General features: G+C 40.8%; 1 protein-coding gene across 2 annotated transcripts in view; it reads left to right on the top strand.

Moving 5' to 3' along the window:
* LOC108304799 (collagen alpha-3(IV) chain) overlaps positions 1 to 25,438 on the top strand; it is a 147,110-nt gene that overhangs the window by 49,492 nt on the left and 72,180 nt on the right. The window contains exons 2-3 of one of the 2 annotated variants that reach the window (XM_017529110.2): positions 21,796 to 21,852; positions 23,940 to 24,029. In XM_017529110.2, coding sequence (XP_017384599.1) covers positions 21,796 to 21,852; positions 23,940 to 24,029 — 147 coding nt within the window. Of the gene's footprint in view, positions 1 to 21,795; positions 21,853 to 23,939; positions 24,030 to 25,438 lie in introns of those variants that run through there. The other variant, XM_017529111.2, reaches the window with a different exon arrangement.

Here is a 25,438-nt window from a genome sequence, read left to right as displayed (position 1 = left end):
ATCTTGGCACACTGCAGCCTCCGCCTCCCAGGTTCATGCAATTCTCCTGCCTCAGCCTCCCAAGTATCTGGAATTACAGGTGCCAGCCACCACGCCCAGCTAATTTTTGTAATTTTAGTAGAGACAGGGTTTCTCCAGGGGTTTGGCCAGGTTGCTTTCAAACTACTGACCTCAAGTGATCCACCCGCCTTGGACTCCCAAAGTGCTGGGATTACAGGCATGAACCACCATGCCCAACCAGAGACATTGCCCAGGCTGGAGTGCAGTGGTGGAGCCTACTGCAGCCTCCAACTCCTGAGCTTCAGCAATCCTCCCATCTTAGCCTCTGGAGTAGCTGGAACTACAGGCACTCACCACCATGCCTGGCTAATTTATTTTATTTATTTTTTTGTAGAGATAGAGTCTCACTATGTTGCACAGGCTGGCTCAGATGCCTGGCCTCAAGTGATCCCTACCTCAGTCTCTCTAAGTGCTGGAATTACAGGCATAAGCCACCACGCCTGGCCATAAGGCAGTTTTATATGACAAACAGTATTGAAGATTCCAAGATAACGCAGGAAACTTCAACTATATTGATAATAGGCTCTTCCTGAAGCTGGTGGTAGCTGCGGGGGCATTTGTTACATTATTCTTGATACCTTTCCATATAGATGGAGAATAGTTTAAAATTTTGGTGTGTCAGTGGAGAGTCCTATAACTGTAATGATTTTATCTGCATGTTATCAGAAAAGATGGCAGATGCTTTGAGGAGCTGGTTGCTTTGTCCAATGAGTTGTAGATAGATGTTATTGCTGGAATTTTTTATTAAGCACATTTCAAAGTCATCACCCCTCTTTGTTTTACCTTGCCCAGCACAAATGAATTATCAACACCTGTACATACTATGAAATTACCATTGCAGTGGTCTCGTCGTCTTCCTGACCTTTGTCACCAGTTCCCTGGCAAGACCGTACTCTCGATGTTGACATTACCAATCACAGTTCTTCTCCAGGCACCCTCTACTCTTTCCATCTTTGTCCCCAGGACTCCAAATCCCACAATCCTTCCACCTCACTGGTACTCGCAATTCCTTCATCTATTGCTTTGCTCCTGGAGTCTCCTGTCTTCCTTCCTTGATGACCCTTACTCCATGGTCACAGAGCCATCACGACCACCTTTTATTTTTGCATTCATCCTCAGCTCTCTAGCTTGATCAAATCCATCTGGAAAAACCACAAATCTGCTTAAATCCCACTGTCTCTATGCAGCCCAGTCGCTTTCTCTCCTCCTTCCTTCAAGTCTTTACTCCAAAAGTCACCTTTTCAGGTGAGCCCTTTCCTGGCTGCGTTATCTAAACATTCACAACTCACCCTGACGTTCCATTTCTTCCTTTCCTGCATTATTTTTTCTTGGAAATTATAATTAGTTAATATGCGTATATTATGTATATTATATATTTATCTTATCTATTGTTTCCTTCCCCCTGTTAGAACATAAACTACAGCGTCCCCTGTATCTAGAATAGTGCCTGGCACATAGTACATACTCAATAAATATTTGTTGAATGAATGAATAGATGATACCACTTCTAAATTTGAATATAAATTTGAAGTTTGACTTAAGGGGAAAAAAGTGGCTGAGGGAAAATGGCTTTAAGGGTGAAAAAGTATCCCATCCTATCACTGAGCACCATAGACCATTTAACTCAGCATCTTGTATTTAAAAGGCTACCTGAGCCAGGTGCAGTGGTGCGCCTAACTAACGTGTAGTCCCACCTACTTAGGAGGCTGAGGCAGGAGGATTGCTTGAGCCCAGGAGTTTGAGACCAGCCTAGGCAACATAGGGAGACACTGTCTCAAATAATACTACTACTAATAAAGGGCTCCTTAAGAACCCGGGACACACAGTGCCCAATCTTGCTCCTGCAGTCCTTCAGCACCTGGACACTGAGCCTGCTATCTTTCAAGCTTCCTTGCACATTTTCCTTTTCTGGCACTGTTTCGGTTCTGCATGATTCATGTTCATTTTGTATGTGGTACAAGTTACATATTTCTTGGCCTGTTCTATGGTCAACATCCACCTGCAGGCTCTGTCCAGAGGGCCTCCTGTTATCATCAAATGGGCCCATGAAGTCACAGGAGGCAGCTAAGAGGACATTTTCCTCTCTGGGAGAATGGCTGTCCTTCTCTCCAACACTGTAACCTAGTCCTCCTCCTAGGAATGTAGCAATGAGTAAGATGTGGCTTCCTATGAGAAAGTTTGTAGGGTGGTGGAGAAAGGCATGTAAACAAATAACTACAGTGCAATTAGGTATGTGTTCCAAGTCAGTTATGCACAGAACAAATGAGGGAGCAACTAACCGCCTTGCTGGTTGAGGGAGGTAGTCTTCCAAGAGAGGTAACCTTTGAACTGCTTTGGAATGAGCAAAACTTAGCCAAGCAAAGTCAGAGGTGGTGGGCACGTCAAGCCAAAAAACCATGTGGAAAAGCACAGGAATGTGAAAGAAAGCACAGGGTATGAGTGGGCAGCAATCGCACCAGCAGTCCAGTGGGGGCCAGTGGCCTCTCTGCTAGGGGTATCAGGGACACAGAATACAGAAAGCCTCCTACATCACACCCGAGAGTTTAGACTCAGCACTGATGGATGGATCTAAATACTTTTAATCATATAAGTAACATCATCTAATTTGGGGAATTTATTTATTTGACCATTAGTCTTAACCAGCCCATATTTTTACAAATAACTCTTGTTTTACTATTTTATGAATACCAAAGAGATTGGTATAAAATTTATGGGGATGAATTTTAGTTCCTTTTTAATACTTGATATGCTAAAGAAGTTCTCAGAATATGGTCTGGGAAACCCCTGAAACTGAGCCCTCCCAGGCAGCTTGTTTTAAGTACCAATTCCAGGCCTCAGGCCCACTCACTGAGGATGGGATCTTGGGGGGAAAAGTAAGGTTACTAAAGGCTTTAAATAATTTATATACATGAAAAGTTGAGAACCACTGTCCTAAAGTTCTGTTGAAAGATCTATCATGAAACCATACGGAAATAGTTTTCTTAATCACAATTTGATGTGAACTGATACTATCAATGAAGTATGGTAATCATAACAAATGGGGCAAAAATATCCCAAACATTTACATCATACATTTTAGAAGGCAAATTCAGGCTGGGCACAGTGGCTCGTGTCTGTAATGCCAACACATTGGGATGCTGAGGCAGGTGGATCACCTGAGGTCAGGAGTTTGAGACCAGCCTGGCCATCATGGTGAGACTCCTGATTCTACTAAAAATAGCCCCCAAAAAATTAGCCGGGCATGGTTGTAATCCCAGCTATCAGGAGCCTGAGGCAGGAGAATCTCTTGAACCTGGGAGGCTGAAGTTCCAGTGAGTCGAGATCATGCCACTGCACTCCAGCCTGGGCGACACAGTGAGACTCTGTCTTAAGTAAGTAAATAAATAAATAAATAAGTAAAGCAAATTTCAGGTGTCAGGTTTTCTTCTTATCCTTTACAGATAGTTATAGTCATGATCTTTCTCATTATATCCAGCCCCAATCAAAGTTTTAATCAGGTAGCATCTATTGTCCTCCACTTATAGGGAGATGTTTTGCACAGCAGTGAGCAACTAAACCAGGAATGAATTCAGCCCTAAAGAGTTACTCTTCTCTATGGTGAGCTCCTCTAAGACAAAGCCCAAAGGTGTAGGCTCTGACTCTCCAGGCAGGCCAGACCCTGGGCAGAAAAGTTAACATGAAGCAGAGCCTCTGTGCTTTGAAGTTTGCACATAATCTCCCCGAAAGCAGTCACTCATCTGCCCAAGGAAAAATTAGAAGTTCCAGATTCCAAATAAGATCTGGGCTGACTTTGGAGTAATGGTATGAGACAGATGAATGTCACGGCCTTTTACGATCTCAATATTCTATTACTTATAACAATAGAGAGAGTAGCTCTCCCACCATTGGCCAGTGGAAGCTCAGGTAACCTCTGGGGTTTCCCTGTGTCTGCAGATAACTATCATCTCTAAGCTTTCTTCATCAAATGTCTCAACCATTGTTCTTTAAAATTTTCCTATGTTTGTTCTGACTTTATTTTTTTCTACCAGGAAGTAAAAACTAAGTTAGTAGTTTTCCAAAATGAAAACAAAACAAAACAAAACATACTTTAAGATGAATACTGCTGAGCATGATGGCTCATGCCTGTAATGCCAGCACTTTAGGAGGCTGAGGCACGTGGATCACCTGAGGTCAGGAATTCAAGACCAGCCTGGCCAACATGGTGAAATCCCATCTCTACTAAAAATATAAAAAATTAGCTAGGCCTGTAATCCCAGCTACTCAGGAGGCTGAGGCAGGAGAATCGCTTGAACCCGGCAGGCAGAGGTTGCAGTGAGCCGAGATCATGCTATTGCACTGTAGCCTGGGCAACAAGCGTGAAACTCTGTCTCAAAAATAAAAGAATGCTTATAGTTTGAGAAAACAATTAAATTATAGGACTTTAAATTTCTATTTTTGAGATGAACTGTCTTCTCTATTGCTGTGAACTAATTTTCTTTTTGTTGTTTATTTTTATTTTTAGAAAAAGTATTCTAGTTTTTGCTGTTGTTGCTGCTGTTTGACAGGGTTTCACTCTGTCGCCAAGGCTGGAGTGCAGTGGTACAATCACAGTTCATTGCCGTCTCACTCTCCTGGGCTCAAGCAATCCTCCCACCTCAGCCACCTGAGTAGCTGGGACTACAGATGCGCACCACATGCCCGGCTAATTTTTTAAATTTTTTGTAGAGATAGGGTTTCACCATGTTACCCAGCCTGGTCTAGAACTCCTAGGCTCAAGTGATCCACCTGCCTCAGCCATCCGAAGGGCGGGGATTACAGGCGCGAGCAACTTCACTTGACCATAGATGAACTTTTTTGTTGATTTTTAGCAAAGCAAACCATGCCATTTCCTTCTGTCTTTTTCACCTGTCTCCCTTGTCTTATGGGTTGATACTTTAAAATTCTTTATCTATGCTATTATTCTCCTTTTCCAAAGGACAGGACACATATAAAAGTATTTGATCAACTGTCTGGATTAGCTCTCATACGTGAGACTTTTTTCTGCTTATTATTTGTAATAATATTACTACCTAGGCAGTGTCTATATTTTCAGGTGATGTGACATTGTAGTCTTCCCTAGAATCCAGAAAAGGCATCCAGGCAGGTGCAGTGGCTCACGCCTATAATCCCAGCAATTTGGCAGGCCGAGGCAGGTGGATCACTTGAGGTTAGGAGTTTGAGAACAGCCTGGCCAACATGATGAAACACCCTCTCTACTAAAAACACTAAAATTAGCTAGGGATGGTGGCACATGCCTGTAGTCTCAGCTACTCAGGAGGCTGAGGCAGGAAAATCACTTGAACCTGGCAGATGGAGGTTGCAGTGAGCTGAGTTTGCACCATTGCACTCCAGCCTGGACGACAAAGTAAGATTCTCTTTCAAAAAAATAAAAATAAAAAATAAAGAAGGCATCCATTTAGAAAAAGGGACTTGTCTTATAGGTGACACACAGCATCTTGACATTTTATTTTTCATACTTATGAGTTCACAGCCACTAATGGATGTTTTCTTGAAATGTCTTATATTTCTATCATAAAAAACAAGTTTTCCAAACATGTTTAGCAACACTCCCAGAACCCAAAACTGAAAAATATAAAACTGTTAGAGACACCTTAGTATTTGCTCTTGATCACTGATGTAGTTAGCCAAGGAGCAGCTGTGGAGGCTGTGAAAGACATCAATCATCCTCCACCTGGGCAAGGTCCAAGTGTGGCCTCACCAGGGAGACTTCTTCCCATCAGAAGACTCTAGCCCTCTGGCATAGTCAAGGAGAACTCTGCAGGACCTGGTTCAGTTATGGGTTGACAAGTAAAGTTCTATCAAGCGCTTCTTCACTGATTATCAACTGAAAAAGAAATACACTGGTTTTGTATAGAAACTAAACCCATGCTTTGTTTCATTTTCTGTTTTTAACCATGATCCCACTCTGTTCCCAGGCTGGAGTGCAGTGGCATGATTATGGCTCACTGTGGCCTCAACCTCCTGGGCTCAAGTGATCCTCCTGCCTCAGCGTCCCAAGTAGCTGGAACTACAGGCATGTGCCACCATGCCCAGCTAACTTTGTTTTTCTGTTTTGTTTTTTTTAACCAGGATCTCACTCTGTCGCCCAGGCTAGAGTGCAGTGGCACAATTATGGTTCACTGTGGCCTCAACCTCCTGGGCTCAAGTGATCCTCCCACCTCAGCATCTCGAGTAGCTGGAACTGCAGGCTTGCACCACCATGCCTGGCTAATTTTTTTTTTTTAACAGAGACAGGGTCCCACTATCTTGCCCCAACTGGTCTCCAACTCCTAGGCTTGAGTAACCCTCCCATCTTGGCCTCCCAAAATTCTAGGATAACAGGTGTGATCCATTTAACCTAAACTTTGGTTTTCTAAATAACATTTTCAAAAATTGTTTTTTAAAGAGCTGACAAATAGACAAACAAGGCACATGACCTAAGAAGCCCCATCTGTCCTAATGTGCGTGACCAGCCAGTCTGCAGCTCTAATTTTCCATCACTTGTGATGTTGTGGCAGCTTTTTGTCTTTTTTGTTTGTTTAAGAGATAATGTTTTCTGAAAAAATGTGTCAGGGCAGTTTTTTTTTTTAATTTCTTGTTTTTTCTATATATATTTTACTTTTTTAAATTGCATTTCAGGTTTGGGGGTACATGTGAAGAACATGTAAGATTGTTGCATAGGTACACATATGGCAGTGTGGTTTGCTGCCTTCCTCCCCATCACCTATATCTGGTATTTCTCCCCATGTTATCCCTCCCCAACTCCCACCCTCCACTGTTCCTCCCCTATTTCCCCACCCCCACAGACCCCAGTGTGTGATGCTCTCCCTGTGTCCATGTGTTCTCATTGTTCAACACCTACCTATGAGTGAGAACATGCAGTGTTTGATTTTCTGTTCTTGTGTCAGTTTGCTGAAAATTATGGTTTCCAGGTTCATCCATGTCCCTACAAAGGAATCAAACTCACCATTTTTTATAGCTGCATAGTATTCCATGTTGTATATGTGCCACATTTTCCCTGTCCAGTCTATCATCGATGGGCATTTGGGTTGGTTCCAAGTCTTTGCTATTGTAAACAGTGCCGCAATGAACATTTGTGTGCATGTGTGTTTATAATAGAACTATTTATAATCCTTTGGATATATACTCAATAATGGGATTGCTGGGTCAAATGGAATTTCTATTTCTGGGTCCTTGAAGAATCGCCACACTGTCATCCATAATGGTTGAACTAATTTACACTCCCACCAACAGTGTAAAAGTGTTCCTATTTCTCCACATCCTCTCCAGCGTCTATTGTCTCCAGATTTTTTAATGATTGCCATTCTAACTGGCGTGAGATGGTATCTCAATGTAGTTTTGATTTGCATTTCTTTAATGACCAGTGATGATGAGCATTTTTTCACGTTTGTTGGCCTCATATATTTCTTCTTTTGAAAAGTGTCCGTTCATATCCTCTACCCACTTTTGAATGGGCTTGTTTGTTTTTTTCTTGTAAATCTGTGTTTGTTCTTTGTAGATTCTGGATATTAGCCCTTTGTCAGATGGGTAGATTGCAAAAATTTTTTCCCATTCTGTTGGTTGCTGATTCACTCTAATGACTGTTTCCTTTGCTGTGCAGAAGCTGTGAAGTTTGATTAGGTCCCATTTGTCTATTTTGGCTTTTGTTGCCAATGCGTTTGGTATTTTAGTCATGAAGTCCTTGCCTATGCCTATGTGCTGAATGGTTTTGCCTAGATTTTCTTCTAGGGTTTTTATGGTGTTAGGTCTTATGTTTAAGTCTTTAATCCATCTGGAGTTAATTTTAGTGTAAGGTGTCAGGAAGGGGTCCAGTTTCTGCTGGTTTTTTTTCTCTCTTTTTGCACATAGCTAGCCAGTTTTCCCAACACCATTTATTAAACAGGGAATCCTTTCCCCATTGCTTGTTTTTGTCTGGTTTGTCAAAGATCAGATGTTGTAGATGTGTGGCATTGCCTCCAAGGCCTCTGTTCTGTTCCATTGGTCTATATCTCTGTTTTGATACCAGTACCATGCTGTTTTGATTACTATAGCCCTGTAGTATAGTTTGAAGTCTGGTAGTGTGATGCCTCCAGCTATGTTCTTTTTGCTTAGAATTGACTTGGCTATGCGGGCTCTCTTTTGGTTCCATATGAAGTTTAAGGTGGTTTTTTCCAGTTCTGTGAAGAAGGTCATTGGTATCTTGATGGGGATAGCATTGAATCTGTAAATTACTTTGGGCAGTATGGCCATTTTCACAATATTGATTATTCCTAACCATGAGCATGGAATGTTTCTCCATCTGTTTGTGTCCTCTCTTATTTCGTCGATCAGCGGTTTGTAGTTCTCCTTGAAGAGGTCCTTTACATTCTTTGTTAGTTGTATTCCTAGGTATTTTATTCTCTTTGTAGCAATTGTGAATGGCAGTTTGTTCTTGATTTGGCTCTCTTTAAGTCTGTTATTGGTGTATAGGAATGCTTCTGATTTTTGCACTTTGATTATGTATCCTGAGACTTTGCTGAAGTTGCTTATCGGTTTCAGGAGATTTTGGGCTGAGATAATGGGATCTTCTAAACATACAATCATGTCGTCTGCAAATAGAGACAATTTGACTTCCTCCTTTCCTAATTGAATACGCTTTATTTCTTTTTCTTGCCTGAATCCTCTAGCTAGAACTTCCGATACTATATTGAATAGGAGTGGTGAGAGAGATCATCCTTGTCTACTGCCAGATTTCAAAGGGAATGCTTCCAGTTTTTTCTCATTCAGTATGATATTGGCTGTGGGTTTGTCATAAATAGCTTTTATTATTTTGAGATACATTCTACATACCTAGTTTGAGCTGGTTTTTTGAAAAGATCAACAAAATAGACAGACCACTAGCCAGATTAATAAAAAAGAGAATAATCAAATAGATGCAATAAAAAACGATAAAGGGGCTATCACCACAGATTCCACAGAAATACAAACCATCATCATAGATTATTAAAAACAACTCTATGCACATAAACTAGTAAACCTGGAAGAAATTGATAAATTCCTGGACACTTGCATCCCCCCAAGACTAAACCAGGAAGAAGTGGAAACCCTGAATAGACCAATAACAAGGGCTGAAGTTGAGGCAGCGATTAATAGCCTACCACCCAAAAAAAGCCCAGGTCCAGATGGGTTCACAGCCAAATTCTACCAGACATACAAAGAGGAGTTGGTACCACTCCTTCTGAAACTATTCCAAACAATCCAAAAAGAGGGAATCCTTCCCAAATCATTTTATGAGACCAACATCATCCTGATAGCAAAACCTGGCAGAGACTCAACAAGAAAAGAAAACTTCAGGCCAATATCCATGAGGAACATAGATGCAAAAATCTTCAATAAAATACTGGCAGACCGATTGCAACAGCACATCAAAAAGCTCATCCATCACGATCAAGTAGGCTTCATCCTGGGATGCAAGGCTGGTTCAATGTACACAAGTCTATAAACATAATCCACCACATAAACAGAACCAAAGACAAAAACCACAAGATTATCTCAATAGATGCAGAGAAGGCCTTTGTCAGGATAGATTTTTAAAAATTAGCCCATTAGCTGCATGAGGTGAAAGATTAGCTTACTTTCACCTCTTTAGACAGAAGACCCCACAGCAGCAGGTGACAAAGCAAAGGTTGACCAATAAGAACGGAGGTGGGTGTGGCTAATTCAGCACTTCTCAGGGCAGGACTGCACCAGCCCAAAGCAAATGAGAAAAATAACAAGGTAGGTATTTTTTTTATTTTTCAAGTAAAATGGGAGCTTTTTATCAAGTTCCCATTTTAAGGGAACATCTTTTTATTTTATTTTATTTTATTTTATTTTATTTTATTTTATTTTATTTTATTTTATTTTGATAGATCTTACCCTGTATTCCAGACTGGAGAGCAGTAATGTAATCTCGGCTTACTGCAACCTCCACCTCCCAGGTTTAAGCGATTCTCTTGCCTTAGCCGCCTGAGTAGCTGGGACTATAGGCACATGCCACCATGCCTGGCTAAATTTTGTATTTTTAGTAGAGACAGAGTTTCACTATGTTGACCAGGCTAGTTTCGAACTTCTGAGCTCCAGTGATCTGCCTGCCTCAGCCTCCCAAGCTGTTGGGATTACAGGTGTGAACTCCTGGCCAGGAACGTCTTTTATTCTGTGGGCATTTGCTTGTTTCTGGTATGTTAATTTTCCTCTGGAATGTGAGGATAGTAGATGAGAGGTCTGCTGTTGGTTGGGGGGTGGGAGATTGTTTTGGTTTGTTTGTGTTTGGAAATGGCCATTGCCCTAATGTTGAAAAATATAAATAAGACGCTCCTCTGTTTGTTTTCTTTTTAAGATGTATTTATTTTACTGCCCTGTAAAGTTCAAAACATGACTAGAGGATCTGCTGGGTTCTTCCAGTCTCCAAACTGTATTCTCTATGTCCCCAAAGCCCTGGACAGAAGCACAGTGGGAGAAGGGGAGGCACAGGGTGGGGACAGAATGAAGAGAGAAGTCCCAGTCTGCCATTCCAAGGTGGAAGGCTATCTCTCACTGGAGCTAACAGCTGATCTCATCTTTAAGTTTCTATCTTAATTTTTTTCTTTTTCTTTCTTTTTTTTTTTTTTTTTTTTTTTTTTTTTTTTTTTTTTTTTTTTTTTTTTTTTTTTTTTTGAGACAAAGTCTCACTCTGTTGCCCAGGCTGGAGTACTCTGCTGACTGCAACCTTCACCTCCCAGGTTCAGGCAATTCTCCTGCCTCAGCCACCCAAGTAGCTGGGATTCCAGGTGTGCACCACCATGCCCGGCTAATTTTTGTATTTTTAGTAGGGACAGGGCTTCACCCAGTTGACCAGGCTTGTCCTGAACTCCTGACCTTAGGTGATCTCCCTGCCTCGGCCTCCCAAAGTGCTGAGATTACAGGCATCAGCCACCACACCTGGCCTCTATCTTAATTTTTTAATGCAATTTTCATATTGCTACAGAAAAAAATATATAATCAAGATAAACTGCACTAGGAATCACCAAGCTTTTCCCATAAAGAGCCCAGTAGTAAATAGTTTAGGTTTTGCAAGCCAAGAGGCAAAATGAAGGCTACTGTGCCGATACCTATATAGCAGCAGAGAAAACAAACATCCACAAAATTTGTGTAATGAAATGCAAGCTTAATTTATGGACATTGAGTTTTGAAGTTTATGTAATTTTCACATAACAAAATGGTATTTCTCTCTTTATTTTGTTTCAACCATTAAAAATATAAAAAGCAGTCTTAGCTCATAGGCCAAATGGAAACAGGCAGAGGGCTGGATTTGGCCTGCAAGCTGCTGTCTGCCAACTCCTGCATTATACAGCTAATTTCATGAGCTACTGTGTTATGTTTATCACTGGGATTTTACATCCCATCATGAGGGGCACAGTGATAGGGTAATGGGAAGGAGAATCATATCCCTCCTCCTCCATTGTCTTGGTCACCAGCAGAACTCATCAATAATGAAATACAGGCTGGGTGCGGAGGCTCACACCTATAATAACAGCACTTAGGGAGGCCGAGGCGGGCAGATCACTTGAGGTCAGGAGTTCAAAGCCAGTCTGGCCAACATGGTGAAATCCTGTCTCAACTGGAGAATCATTCAAACCTGGGAGGCAGAGGTTGCAGTGAGCCAAGATCACACCACTGCAGCCTGGGTGACAGAGTGAGATTCCATCTCGAAGGAGGAAGAGGAGGAGGAGAAGGAGGAAGAGGAGAAGGAGGAGGAGAAGAAGGAGGAGGAGGAGGAGGAGGAATACAACACTGCACCTGAGAATATGATCCTGGATCAGATAGCCTCACCTGAACTCAGATTCCCATTCCGAATGTTTTTACTATCCTTAGCCTCTCAAAATCCTAGTTTTGTCATCTATCAGATGAAGCTTATAATAACACCTCCCTTACAGAATTGTTATAAGATATACTAAGATAATACAAGACAGCCAGCACCGAGGGAAAGTACTCAAAACATACTGAGATCATTACACTGCTGATGGAAGTTCATTTCCTCCACCACTGTCATAATCAAGGGATCCTGTAGAATCTATTTGTCTTACAAGAATGGCGACGGTTTCTCAGTCTTTCTGCATTCAAAACCTTTTAGGGGGGAAAAAGAATAAAAAAGAAAGGGACCCTGAAGTCAATGATGATAGATATACCTACCATTCTCTGCATTGCATAAGACAGGCAAAATTTTCTTACCATATTGTTTACTGTCAAATGTACCAGAGGGCTCTCATTGCACCTTCTTTGTCAGAGCTAGTAATCTGTATACTTGCTGTCATCCAGAAAATCAAAAACGGGTGGCTGGTTTAGATGTCTAGACTAGTGATGTGTCTCTGGACAGGAGTTGAGAGATAGGAAGTGGCAGCTGCAGTGAGATTTCTCTGATGTCCAAGAGTGGTGACAGCAGTTTCAGGGCGGGGCAGGCAGGGGCACCGTGCAAAGCAGTCATGGGTGTCATTCTCCTTCACTGGAGGGCATGGTGCCAGGGTGCACGGTCGGTTGCTTAAGGCCAACACGGGCAGAGGCGGCCCAGCAGAGGACAGCTCGTGGTGTCTGTCTGGCACGGTTTGGCTGTACTTGGTCAGCTCTTTTCACACACACAAACTTTCCCCTCAGGCTATTGGCTGGGCAGAGGGACTGGCAGGGTCAGTAATCATAATGCAGAATCAACAGACCTGCTCAGTAGGGTGTTAACCAGCTGTGAATTGTGCCAGCTTCCCTGCTATGAAACCAGGCTGGGCTGGGCTGGGCTGGACTCGGGGAGAGATTGGGGAAAGGCAGGGCAGGCCACGTCTGTTTCACCAGCACGCACAGGAACCGGCATGCCGGGTGTTGAGGGTAGAAAGAGGAAATAGTCAAGATTATTTGGAAATTATGTTCTGGTCCATTAATAAAAATGCATATGCATATTTCCTGGTCCTTTCAATGAACAATAAAAATGTACATGTTTAGTGAGATCCTCCATGAGTTTTAAGGTTAAACAGTTAATTGTTTACAGTGCTAGGGGGATATAAGGAATTGTGAGACACAATTCCCACCCGCAGTCTAGGGAAAGTGATTAAACCCTGAAGTCAGCAGCACCTAATGATCAATATCAAGTTAATGAGTTAGTAACAGCCCACAGTAACAACCCTCAGCATATCCTGTGAGCTCTTCTCAGGGCTTACCTGTGCTAACCAATCTGACCCCATTTCACAGATGTAGAAATCAAGGCACCTGAGACTTCCTAGAGTTACTGAGGTGAGGTGGCAGAGCTGGAACTGGTGCCCTTCACCCTGTGCCACCTTGCCTCGTAAGGGAAAGTGATGTACAGGTGAAACAGGGGTGACACATGGGCACTGCGAGAATTGAGATCAAGAGAAGAGTGTGAGAGCCAACTGATCCACACTCCTGGGAGGCTTGCTGCCTTTGTGTGACATATTTGATCTGGCACCTTTCGTGGATAAGCATCAAGTACCATTGGGGTCTCTAACTAATATTTTGTTAAATAAAATATTGTAATATGTCTGTGCTCTTAGGCAAATATTATTTGGTTAATCAACCAATATAGTCAGTGTACTCTAAAAATACTATTAACAAATACTAGTTAATTTATTAGAGATAGATAAAAGCAGTCTCTCACTCTTGCTCTTAGATTCAATGCCAGTTCTTTGGCACTGGACGTGGGACTTCAAGAGGAAATGTCAGGGAGGAAGGTGGCTAGGGCAGACTGATGGAAGAAAGGGTCAAACAATAGTGTGAATGTCCTGTGGCTTGGGATCCTGTAGCCAAAAATGAGAGAGGGGAAGCCCCAGTGACTGAGTCCTTACTGATGCAGAGTACCAGGCATGCTAGTAGCAGCATCTCAACTCCTTCTCACAGAAACACTGCAAGATGCATCCTAATGTCTCCCTTGACAGATGGGGGAACTTGGAAGGATTAAGAAATTTCCCAAAGCTCCAGTTTGTAGCTCAATGCTGGGAGTAGATTCCACATAGATGGGTCCATATGTATTCAGTAAGTCCATACATACATGGCCTGTGATTTCTGGACTTCCAAATCTTTTTGGATTCTCTACAATAAAAACTTATTTGCATTCTAAGTAAGGTCGTAAAACATAAATGCAACTGTGAAAATAATGATTTCCACAAGTTTAGTTACTTAATATTCACAAGTGTTAAAACATCATGTCATCTTGGGTCATTTCCTGATGGTAGGAGGGGGTTTAAAATCCATAATATTATTATTTAGAGCTTTCATTTCATGACAAATAATTTTGTATTCCATTAAGGTAGGAGGAAACTATGAGGTAATTTATTGTTGGAAGGAGAAAAATCATTAAAATGTTGCTTAAGAAATATCCGTTAGTTATGATTCCTTAATAGTTAGCCTTAGGCCATCCTGATTTAACAGTTGAATAGTAATTAATGGGTTATTACTATCAAAGTAACCATAGTGTTTCAAAAACATGAGTCCAAGAAAAGTCCAAGAAAAATTGATGGATTAAAATCAATAAGAATAAAAATACAGCCTCTCTATGTTTTAAATAATCCATTTGCATTTTTGAATTATTGAAACGTTTGCAAATTGAAAATGTATTTAAGAAAAAAATGGCATTGGTAAGAGAAATGAGTCTCTTGAGTCTTGAGCTACTGTCATCGCCATCCAAAAGCACTGAAGTGCCCCTGTGCTGGGGTCTCTGCAATATCACACAGGCAGGGCTTGCTTCTAGAACAGCAGCCGAACAGCCACCAGAGAGCTGCCCTGACTATAATTCACACAATCAGGCACGGCACCCACATGTCAGCAACATTGTCACATACTCTGAAGTCCTAGTCAGCTTAATTATGCAGTTGCACGTGCAAGCCACGCCTTGCCAATTTAACTGAGAATTAAAGCTGGAATTATTTTGGAGCAGTTCCACTAACTCGGGCATAGAAGCACAGCTTTAAACCTGGCTCTAGAGCCTCGTCTGCAGGGCGGACCACATGTGCATAGATAATATGGCAGACACGTATCACTGGAGAGCACTGCCAACCCTTTCACAATGGCTCCTCATTTAACTGACTGCTGGATACCCCAGAATTCTCCATACCTCTGTGCAATAGCAGCGGAGACCTGGAGGCTTCTCCCTAGTATACACCAGCACATGTCTGCTCCCCCAATGTTTTATTTTTTATATCATTTTTAAAACAATTTGTGGATACATAATAGATACATATATATTTATGGGGTGCATGAGATGTTTTCATATAGGTATGCCATGTGAAATAAGCACATCATGGAGAATGGGGCATCCATCCCCTCAAGAATTTGTCCTTTGAGTTACAAAGACTCTAATTATTATTTTATTTTATTTTATTTTTTGAGACAGGGTCCCCCTTTGTTGCTCAGGCTGGAGTACAACAGCATGATCTTGGCTCACTGCAATCTCTGTCTCCTGGGTTCAAGCGGTCCTCCCAACTCAGCTGTGACTACAGCTGTGCACCACCACCTCCAGCTGAATTTTGTTTTTGTTTTTATTTCTTTGTAGAGTTAGGGTTTCTCCATGTTTCTCAGGCTGGTCTCAAACTCCTGAGCTCAAGCGATCACCTGCCTTGGCCTCCCAATGTGCTGGGATTACAGGCATGAACCCCCGGGCCTGGTTACATTCTTTATTTTAAAATACACAGTTAAGTTATTGTTGACTATAATCACCCTACTGTGCTGTCAAATAATCTTATTCATTCTTTCTAATTTTTTTGTACCCATTAATCATCCCACCTCCCCTCCAACCCCTCACTACCCCTCTTAGCCTCTGGTAACCATTCTTCTACTCTCTATGTCTATGAGTTCAGTTGACTTGATTTTTAGATCCCACAAATAAGTGAGAATATACAATGTTTGTCATTCTATTTCTAGCTTATTTCATTTAACATAGTGATCTCTAGTACATCCACGTTGTTGCAAGCAACTGGATCTCATTCTTTTTCATGGCTGCATAGTACTCCATTGTACATATGTACCACATTTCCTTTATCCATCTAAGTGTTGATGGACACTTAGATCATTTCCAAATCTTAGCTATTGTATACTCTGGTTTCTCTTCAGATCACATAAATCTTTCACCTTTTACCAAATCTCAGCTATTGTAAACAGTGCTATAATAAACATGGGAGTGCAGATATCTCTTCGATATACTGATTTCCTTTCTTTTGGATATATACCCAATAGTGGGATTGCTGGATCAAATGGTAGTGCAATTTTTAGTTTTTTGAGGAGCAGTGATTATACTAACTTACATTCCCACAAACACTGTACAAGGGTTCCCTTTTCTCTACTTCCTTGCCAGCCTTTGTTATTGACTGCCATTTGGATATAAGCCATTTTAACTGGGGTAAGATGATATCTCAGTTTAGTTTTGATGTGCATTTCTTCGATGATCATTGATACTGAGCACCATTTCATGTGCCTGTTTGCCATCTGCATGTCTTCTTTTGAGAAATATCTATTCAAATCTTTTGCCCATTTTTTGACCAGATGGTTTTAAGAGTAGCTATTTCACTCGAATTCCTGCTGGTTAAACTTATTATTTTAATGAAGGAATTTAATTAAATATCAAATAATTAAGTGATTAAATATGAATGCATAAAAAGACATTTGTTTATGTAAAAATAAAGCTGAAAGATTTGATAAAATTGAGAGGAAAAACTATGATTCAATTACATGTGACTGATCTAGCACTTAGAGAGTTAGAGAAAAACATGGATTAATATCCAGAAGGACTCTATAGTCAGCTTGCTCCACAGCATCTTTTCAATTTTTTACTTTATTTATTTATGTATTTATTTTTAAGACAGGATCTAGCTCTATCACCCAGGCTAGAGTGCAGTGGCACAATCTCAACTAACTGCAACCTCAGCCTTCTGGGTTCAAGCAATTCCCCATGCCTCAGCCTGCTAAGTAGCTGAGGTTACAGGCATGTACCATCACACCTGGCTAATTTTGTATTTTTAGTAGAGACGGTGTCTCACCATATTGGCCAGGCAGTGATCTGCCAGCCACCACCTCCCAAAGTGCTGAGATTATAGGCCTGAGCCACTGTACCCGGCCTCCACAAGTATCTTTAAGCAATTGACCTGTTAAAAAAAAAAAAAAAATTGAAAAATAAAAAAAAAAAAAAAAGCCAAAACTGGAATTTGTCAATGGTGCACTGTGGGTGTGATTTAGCAAGAATAATGCCATCAAACTCTAAACAGCAGACCCATTCCCAAAGGAATGACCTGGATCCTATCTTGCAAAATTAAAGAATTCCTGAGTATTTATATATTTTAAGTTAACTAGTGTTCATGTTTCTGTGTGTTTGTTTTTGACTCTTTATTTTTTTCAATTGACCAATAAGCTGGTACTCAACTATCCAATAGAAATTCTACCTTAATGTGCAAACAAACCAAATACATCCAAAACTAAATATTTTACCACTAAAAGTTCAAGACCCAAACTGAGGGACAATAATAATAAAAATAAAATCAAGAACTGTGGTTTTGATGACAATAAAGGAGGCACCTCATGGCTGCAGGTGGTGATGGGCAGGCAGACGCCAGGCAGGGAGGACTCATAGGAACGGCATGCTCACATCAGAGCCCGCACCTGACTGCTGAGCACTCGGGTGGGTCCTCAGGATGCTTGAAATTGTGAGAGCCACTCGTTGACATCAGGCCTCACGTGTTGATTACAGGTGAAAGCATTGACAAAATATCTAGCATAAAATGATGGGTCTGCTAAACATTAAACAGTTTTTCAATTTCTCTGGTCATTGAGGACCTTGTATAAGACTGAAGATCTAATTTTAAAACTAGTATGCTGAAGTTATTGTGTGAACACTGATTTCTTAGTTTGGACGATAAAGGTAGGAAATGGATCGGGGAGAGGCATTCACAAGTATTTGGGGTGCAGTGTCATGTTGCATGCAGTCTACTTTTGAATGATTTGGGGGAAAACTGGTGTGTGTGTGCGTATGTGTGTGTGTGTGGGTGTGTGGGAGGAGGGAGGGAGAGAGAGAGAAAGGAGAGACAGACAGAGAGATGGAGTCGGGGGACATCACAGTTGGTGAACTTAGATGGGAGAAGATACCAGTGTTCACTCTAATGTTTGTCAACACTTCTGAGGGTTTAAATTTTTTCCAAAAGAATTTCTTTTAATCCAAGCAACTAACAAATAATTAGCCTTGTGTTAATTTTAACATATGTTAAAATAGCCAAAGCCTCTGGTTCCATTTTTTGCCATTTTGGTCATTGTTGTTCATAATTCATACATACGGAAAATATCTTCATCATGGCATCCCATCAAATAGCCATGCAATTCACATGCCTTCAAATTGGAAGCAAATAAACCAGCCGTCCATCCACTCATTGATTCATCCAATAAATCCACAACATTTGTGTAGGCCATCTTATGTGCCAAAGATGCCAATGTAAATACGACTGCACAATTTCTTCTCTCCCGGGACAAACAGTCATCAGAGAAAATAGGCACCAAATATCTAACTGCAAAGGCTCCATGAGAGTGTATAAGAAAAAGGGCCCCGTCTAGTCTGGAGAAGATCAACAAACACCTACTTGCTTAAGCTAAGACCAAACGATTTCTAGTAGTGTATGGTGAACGTGACTCTTATTCCAAGAAATAAAATTAAGCCTGTCTTAAGGCCCCCACATCTTCCCATGCATCAGAGGATTGCCAATCTGCTCTTCCTTCCTCTGGCCCTAGAGGTTCAGAATCCAAATGCTGTGTGGCATCTGTGGGGCAGAAGAATCAGAGATGATCATTGTCCATTTGAAAACAGTGGCCAGCTACTCCATGCACACTTGAGCCCAGGGTCCGTGCCCAGGTTGAGTTTCCTTGCCCAGTGTCTTGCCCCCTTGGGCATAGGACTCAACCTTCTCTTCCAGAGCCCCTGCTGCCTCCTCCAGATGCCGTGAGGGAGTAGCATGCTGGTGGGTGGAAGGTGGCATTGAGGACTTACATTTCTGACAAGTCTCCAGGTGATGCTGCTGTCTGGGAATCCACACTTTTGAGTTTTAGTAGAGTATACTTAAAGATGTGATTGAAATGAGCATTAAAGTTTAAAACCCCAGAAAGACAAAATTGAAAAGATTAAAAACTTTGGGGAGACCATAGATTTTCCTTCTCAGTCAGTTACTTTCTGTTTTTTAAATTTCAATAGGTTTGGGGGATCCAGGTCGTATTTGGTTACATGGATAAGATCTTTAGCAGTGATTTCTGAGATTTTGGTGCACCCATCACCTAAGCAGTGTACACTGTACCCAGTGTGTAGCCTTTAATCCCTCACTCCCCTTTTACCCTTCCCCCAAGTCCCCAAAGTCCATTGTGTCATTTTTATGCCTTTGCGTACTCATAGCTTAGCTCCTCATTCTAAGTGAGAACATGCGATGTTTGGTTTTCCATTCCTGAGTTACTTCACTTAGAACAATGGTCTCCAATTCCATACAGGTTGCTGTGAATGCCATAATTTCATTCTTTTTTCTTCTTCTTCTTTTTTGAGATGGAGTTCCACTCTTGTCGCCCAGGCTGGAGTGCAATGGCACAGTCCCAGCTCACTGTAATCTTCACCTCCCAGGTTCAAGAAATTCTCTGGCTTCAGCTTCCTAAGTAGCTGGGATTACAGACACCTGCCAACCGCACCTGGCTGATTTTTTTATTTTTAGTAGAGATGGGGTTTCACCATGTTCCCAGGTTGGTCTTGAACTCCTGAACTCAGGTGATCTGCCTGCCTCAGCCTCTCAAAATGCTGGGATTACAGGGGTGAACCACCATGCCTAGCCTATTTCATTCCTTTTTATGGTTGAGTAGTGTTACATGGTATATATGCCACATTGTCTTTATCCACTTGTTAACTAATGGGCATTTGTGCTGGTTCCACACTTTTGTAATCTTGAATTGTGCTGTTATAAATAAATGTGTGCAAGTGTCATTTTCATATGACTTCTTTTCCTCTGGGTAGATACCCAGTAGTTACTTCCTATTCCTATAAATTGCAGTGTATATAAACATGATGAGTGTCAGATGATGAATGTCTCAAAATTACTACTCATTCCCTTCCTGGAATGACAGCAAGGCCGGCCCAAGATTAAGGAAAAGATATTCAATTAAAGATATTTTTGTTTGTTTGGGGTTTTTTTGTTTGCTTGTTTTGGTTGCATAAATAGAATTCTCCACCTTAGGAATATCTAGCATTTCTTTTTTTATTTTCCCTACTAACCAGCCAGTATATCCCCTAGACTTGGCTGGCTTCTGTTACCAATATATTTTCTGGAGAAAACAAATTAATTTTCAGTTAATATTAACCTGAAAAAAATAAAGCAAAGGATTAATGTATAACCATATAATATGTAGCACGTATGTCAAAACACTTTTTCTTTTTTTTTTTTTTTTGAGACACAGTCTCACTCTGTCACCCTGGTGGTTTTTCTGTGGTACAATTTCGGCTCCCTGCAACCTCTACCTCCCAGGTTCAAACAATTCTCCTGCCTCAGCCTCCTGAGTAGCTGGGACTACAGGAGCCCACCATCACGCCTGACTAATTTTTGTATTTTTTAGTAGAGATGGGGTTTCACCAGGTTGGCCAGGTTGGTCTCGAGCTCCTGACCTCAAGTGACCTGCCCACCTCAGCCTCTCAAAGTGCTAGGATTATAGGCATAAGCCACTGTGCCTAGCTAAAACACATTTTAAGTCTATTATTTGAAACTATTTCTTTATTTGTTCTGCTGGCAGAGAAAAGTTTTAAAAATCTGATGTCCATTGGAGCTGGTATGTGCACAGGTGTGAGGGCTGGGGGGTAAGTATAGCACAGTAACTAGTTAGGTAGGATAAGGCATGCCTAGCTCACAGCTAAATTTTTTTGTTTTGGTTTTGGTTTTATAAGAAAAAACATTCTGTTGCCCGAAATATTTGAGAATAAAAACAAGAACATTCTGATATTAGCATTAATGAGTTAGTTTGTTCTCTTTAAAGATGCATAATGGGTATTGAATGTCTTCTCAGTCTTAAACATTATTTCAGGCTAAGAAAACCTTAATATCACCTATAGAATATATTACATATTAATCTACAGAAGTACATGTAAGGTTGGTGCAAAATTTGTTGTGGTTTTTGCCACTGAAAGTAATGGCAACAAAAAGAAATGTCCAAGTAATGGCACCAACCAAATACATTGTGTTCTACATACAAGGTACATATACATGTATACAGTGTACATATATACACATATACATATATGAACATTATGTAGAACCTAGGAATTTGCCACTATTTGACCACTTTCTACCTATGACAGTAGCAATTTCTTATGATTCAATTAGATATTATTCTGAAAAAAAGGATAGGTGACTTTGTCGTTTCATAATAAATTATCAGGATGGTACAAAAGTAATTAAAAGTAATTGCAAAAAACATAATTACTTTGGTACCAGCCAAATACTTAAAATTCCCAAGTACAGTACAAATGATGTATTATTCTCCAACATTTCTGCCATATGCAACATCTTCTCACTTTTCTGCTCTATTTCTATTGATCTATTGCTACAAGTCACCTGGCTCCTAATGGATAGTGTCCAATACTCAAAGAACAGAGAAATATATTTGCTTTTACCCTGTTGATTTGGATGTATGCAGCTGTTTCTAAACAAAACTATCTTTCTCTCTTCTTAGGGCTGTATCTGTAAAGACAAAGGCCAGTGCTTCTGTGAGGGAGCCAAAGGACAGAAGGTAAAAACAAAACCTAATACTGCTTCTTTATGCTGTAAAACTCTAGTAACTCACTGTCTTCTTTCATTGGTGGCAGAAAAGTCAGCAGTATGTTGTTCTATTTCCCAAATCCAATTTTAAAGTCATTGTATATAAACATTAACCTTAAAAAAGAAAAAAAAGTAGTATAGGAGGCTTCAGATACCTTGTATATACGTACACTGGCAATTAAATTATAATTCTTGGTCTGTAAAGAATAAGTAGCAAATGAGGGAGCAAAAGAAAGTTTATGACAAGCCTCCATATGTATACGCTATTTACAATGTTGCTAAACACCAGAGAAGAAGTGAAAACGATTTGGTTCATTCACTTTGACAGAAAATAAGCATTTAAATTCACAGATTTTTGTCCTGCAGCATTGGTTCAACATCGCCCCCTGGTGGAGAAATTCCACAGCAGCGCACTGGTTGAGGCAAAAATTCAGCAGAGGGAAGTAGCTCCATTGCAGAATTCAAGAAAAAAAGGAATGCCGTGAAATCTCATTAATTCGCTCCATTAACTTGCAATTTGTGATAATTAAGATAGAGGAAGAACTAAAGTTTTCTTCTTTGTTTACCAAGCCCTTTCTTCAGAGACACTAATTAATTGTTTAACAGTACTGAAGGATGACTATTTTTAAATGTTTTAAGAACATATTTAAGCTCTTTATCTAAAATAATTTCTATATAATGTGTGTGCTAATTATACTTATTATTATACTTACTTACAATCATTTCATAATTCACATGTAGTTGGATTTAGGTTTTTTTCTTGAATCTATGAATTTCTTAGAAGTCAGGTTCCCATTGGGAAGCATCTTTTCTGGGATTCACCTTGCACTCAAGAAGCATTTATTGAGTTTCTACTATTTGGAAGATGCTATTCTAGGGTGTATGAAAGTAACTAAGTAGTGAGAGGGGTCTAGCACATTCTTTTATTTCTCTTCTTACTGAGTGTGTGTGCACACACACAATGTAAAATAGCTGACTTGTTCTTTTTTGTTTTAATTTGCCAATTGTGTCACTAAATTGACCCAATTGACAAAATCAGCTGGTGGCCTTTACTGTTGAAAAGTACAGTCGGCCCTCCTTATCCAAGGGTTTCGAGTCCTCAGATTCAACCAATGGCATATTGAAAATACTTGGGGGAAAATAATAAAAAATAGCAATACAACAATAAAAAATAATACAAATTTTAAAATGCAGTATAACAACTATTTACAAAGCATTTGCATTGTATTAGGTATTATAAATCACCTAGAGATTTAAAGTATATGGAAGCATGTGCTAGGTTATATGCAAATACTATGTCATTTGGTATAAGAATCCACAGGTTTTTGGATAGGGGGAAGGTCCTGGAACCAATCCCCCACCAACACTGAGGGACAAACGTAACTCCAAGATCCACATCCGTGGGAAGATTGTTTGTTGGTAGAACCATGTCAAGCCTTGGGCTTAAAGTACTTTCACTCACTTTTGCTAGGTACTTTCCCCTAATATTATCTGACTCCTTCTAAAACATTATTGAGCTCAAAATTTTTTGGTTATGCCACCCTTGCTACCTCAATTGCATCTCCTACACAAATAGCAGATTAAATTACTAACTCCTGTGTAATCAATAAAGGGCTGAGACTCATATCCTGCCCGGTGGCGTTCTTTCAAGCTACGTAATTATGTACACTCCCCAAACACGTTCTTGCACCTGACCCTCACTGTCTCTCCATCACACAACAAACACTCCACTAACCTTGATGTTTCTGCCTGGGCTTTCCCTTTAATTTTTTATTCCTTCTCCCTTCAGCTCTACTCTACATAGCTCTATCATTTGGGGGAAATTAAAGTTTCTAAAAGACCAAGGGCCACCACTTGCAAGCCTGTAGACAAATGCTAACAACTGGTAGCTTTCTGGTTACCTATGTAGTCACTTCTGAGTGTTAATTATGGTTTTTTTAATCCAAAGAAAAAATATGCAGAGTCACATGAAGGCATAAACAAGGGAACATAATGGTTATTGGTGTGTTTATTGTTGGATAGTAGCTCTGTGCGTTTCTCGTGTTTTGGTTTTAACAGGGGGAAAAAGGCTTTCCTGGACCCCCTGGTTCTCCTGGCCAGAAAGGATTCACAGGTCCTGAAGGCTTGCCTGGACTACAGGGACCCAAGGTATGTCATCCTGCAAGCCTGGAAAATCCCCAACCCACCCAACTCTCTTCATGCCTACCCCCTGGGCTGTTGCAAACCTGGTGAGAATTCCACATCTTAGCCAACTACTAGGTGCATGGCAAATCCTGGTGTGCAGAATTAGCTGGCCACTAGAACCAGATCCTGTTTCAAGACTTGCAAATGATCATCATTAGCTCCTACTCTGTGGCTCAGATTCATCTCCCTCCCTAATCTACACAGTTTCTACATCTGCATCTGTTCCTACCTCTTTTCCTCCTACATTAGAGAATGAGAGCTCTTTTTGCTTCTATTCAAGACCTGTCCAGCCACCTGTGCCTCCATCCTTGGGATTCCTTGTTCCACGAGGTGCCTCTCTCTCTCTGGACATTCCAGCTTTTCTTTGGTTATTGGCTTTTCTCTTTCAGTTCTTAAACATGCAAACATTTTCCCATGATAATACAAAACTTCATCTTTTAGATCTTGTGAACAAGGGACTGCCATTTTCTCCCTAACTTTCCTTTATCTGTTAAACTTCTCAAAAGAACATGCTGCCTATAGTTCATCAGCTATTCAGTCCTCAGTGATAATTTGCTGTCTACCACCTTTCCTCTGAAAACACTCCAGCAAAGATCACCAATGACCTTCAGGAGGCCAGTGCCAATACATACTTTGGTGTCTTAATCTGACCTGAACGCCTCTGCTTAGTTTCAAATTATGTGGCTCTCCCTCCACTCCTTGAAACACTTGCCTGTCTTTGTTTCTGTATTTCTGCTACCTCCCATCTCTTGTCCTTCTGATCCCTTAAACATCCAGAGTCTATGACCCTTCACACTCATCACACATTCTTATCCTAAAGTCTGTGATACAGCAAAGAGCTTTGTTTAAATAAATACCCTAGAGGATTTACTAAATAACTGCATAACCACTGGATTTGCTGAGTACTCTTTCCCACTGTGGACATTAGCTAGACTTAAGCCTGGCTTCTCATGCACCCACACATTCATTCCCCTGACTACTGGCCTCCAGCAAGCTATAAACCAACTAATGAGCAATGAACAATAATTATAATTGATCTATACAGGGTCTTCTAAAAACTTCATAATATATTAGAATATGTATTAGAGGCTGGGCACAGTGGCTCATGCCTGTAATCCCAGTGCTCTGGGAGGCAGAGGCAGGAAGATCACGTGAGCCCAGGAGTTTGAGGCCAGCCTAGGCAACATAAGGAGATCCAGTTTCTAAAAAAAAATACAAAAATCGGCCTGGTGTGGTGGCACATGCCTGTGGCCTCAGCTACTCAGGAGGCAGAGGTGGAAGGATTACTTGAGACCTGGAGGTAGAGGCTGCAGTGAGCCATGATCATGCTACTGCACTCCAGCCTGGGCAACAGAGCAAGACCCTGTCAAAAA

This window comes from Cebus imitator, unplaced genomic scaffold, assembly GCF_001604975.1.
Source record: "Cebus imitator isolate Cc_AM_T3 unplaced genomic scaffold, Cebus_imitator-1.0 Scaffold57, whole genome shotgun sequence".
Taxonomy (NCBI): domain Eukaryota; kingdom Metazoa; phylum Chordata; class Mammalia; order Primates; family Cebidae; genus Cebus; species Cebus imitator.
This window is presented reverse-complemented; position numbering and strand designations above follow the sequence as displayed.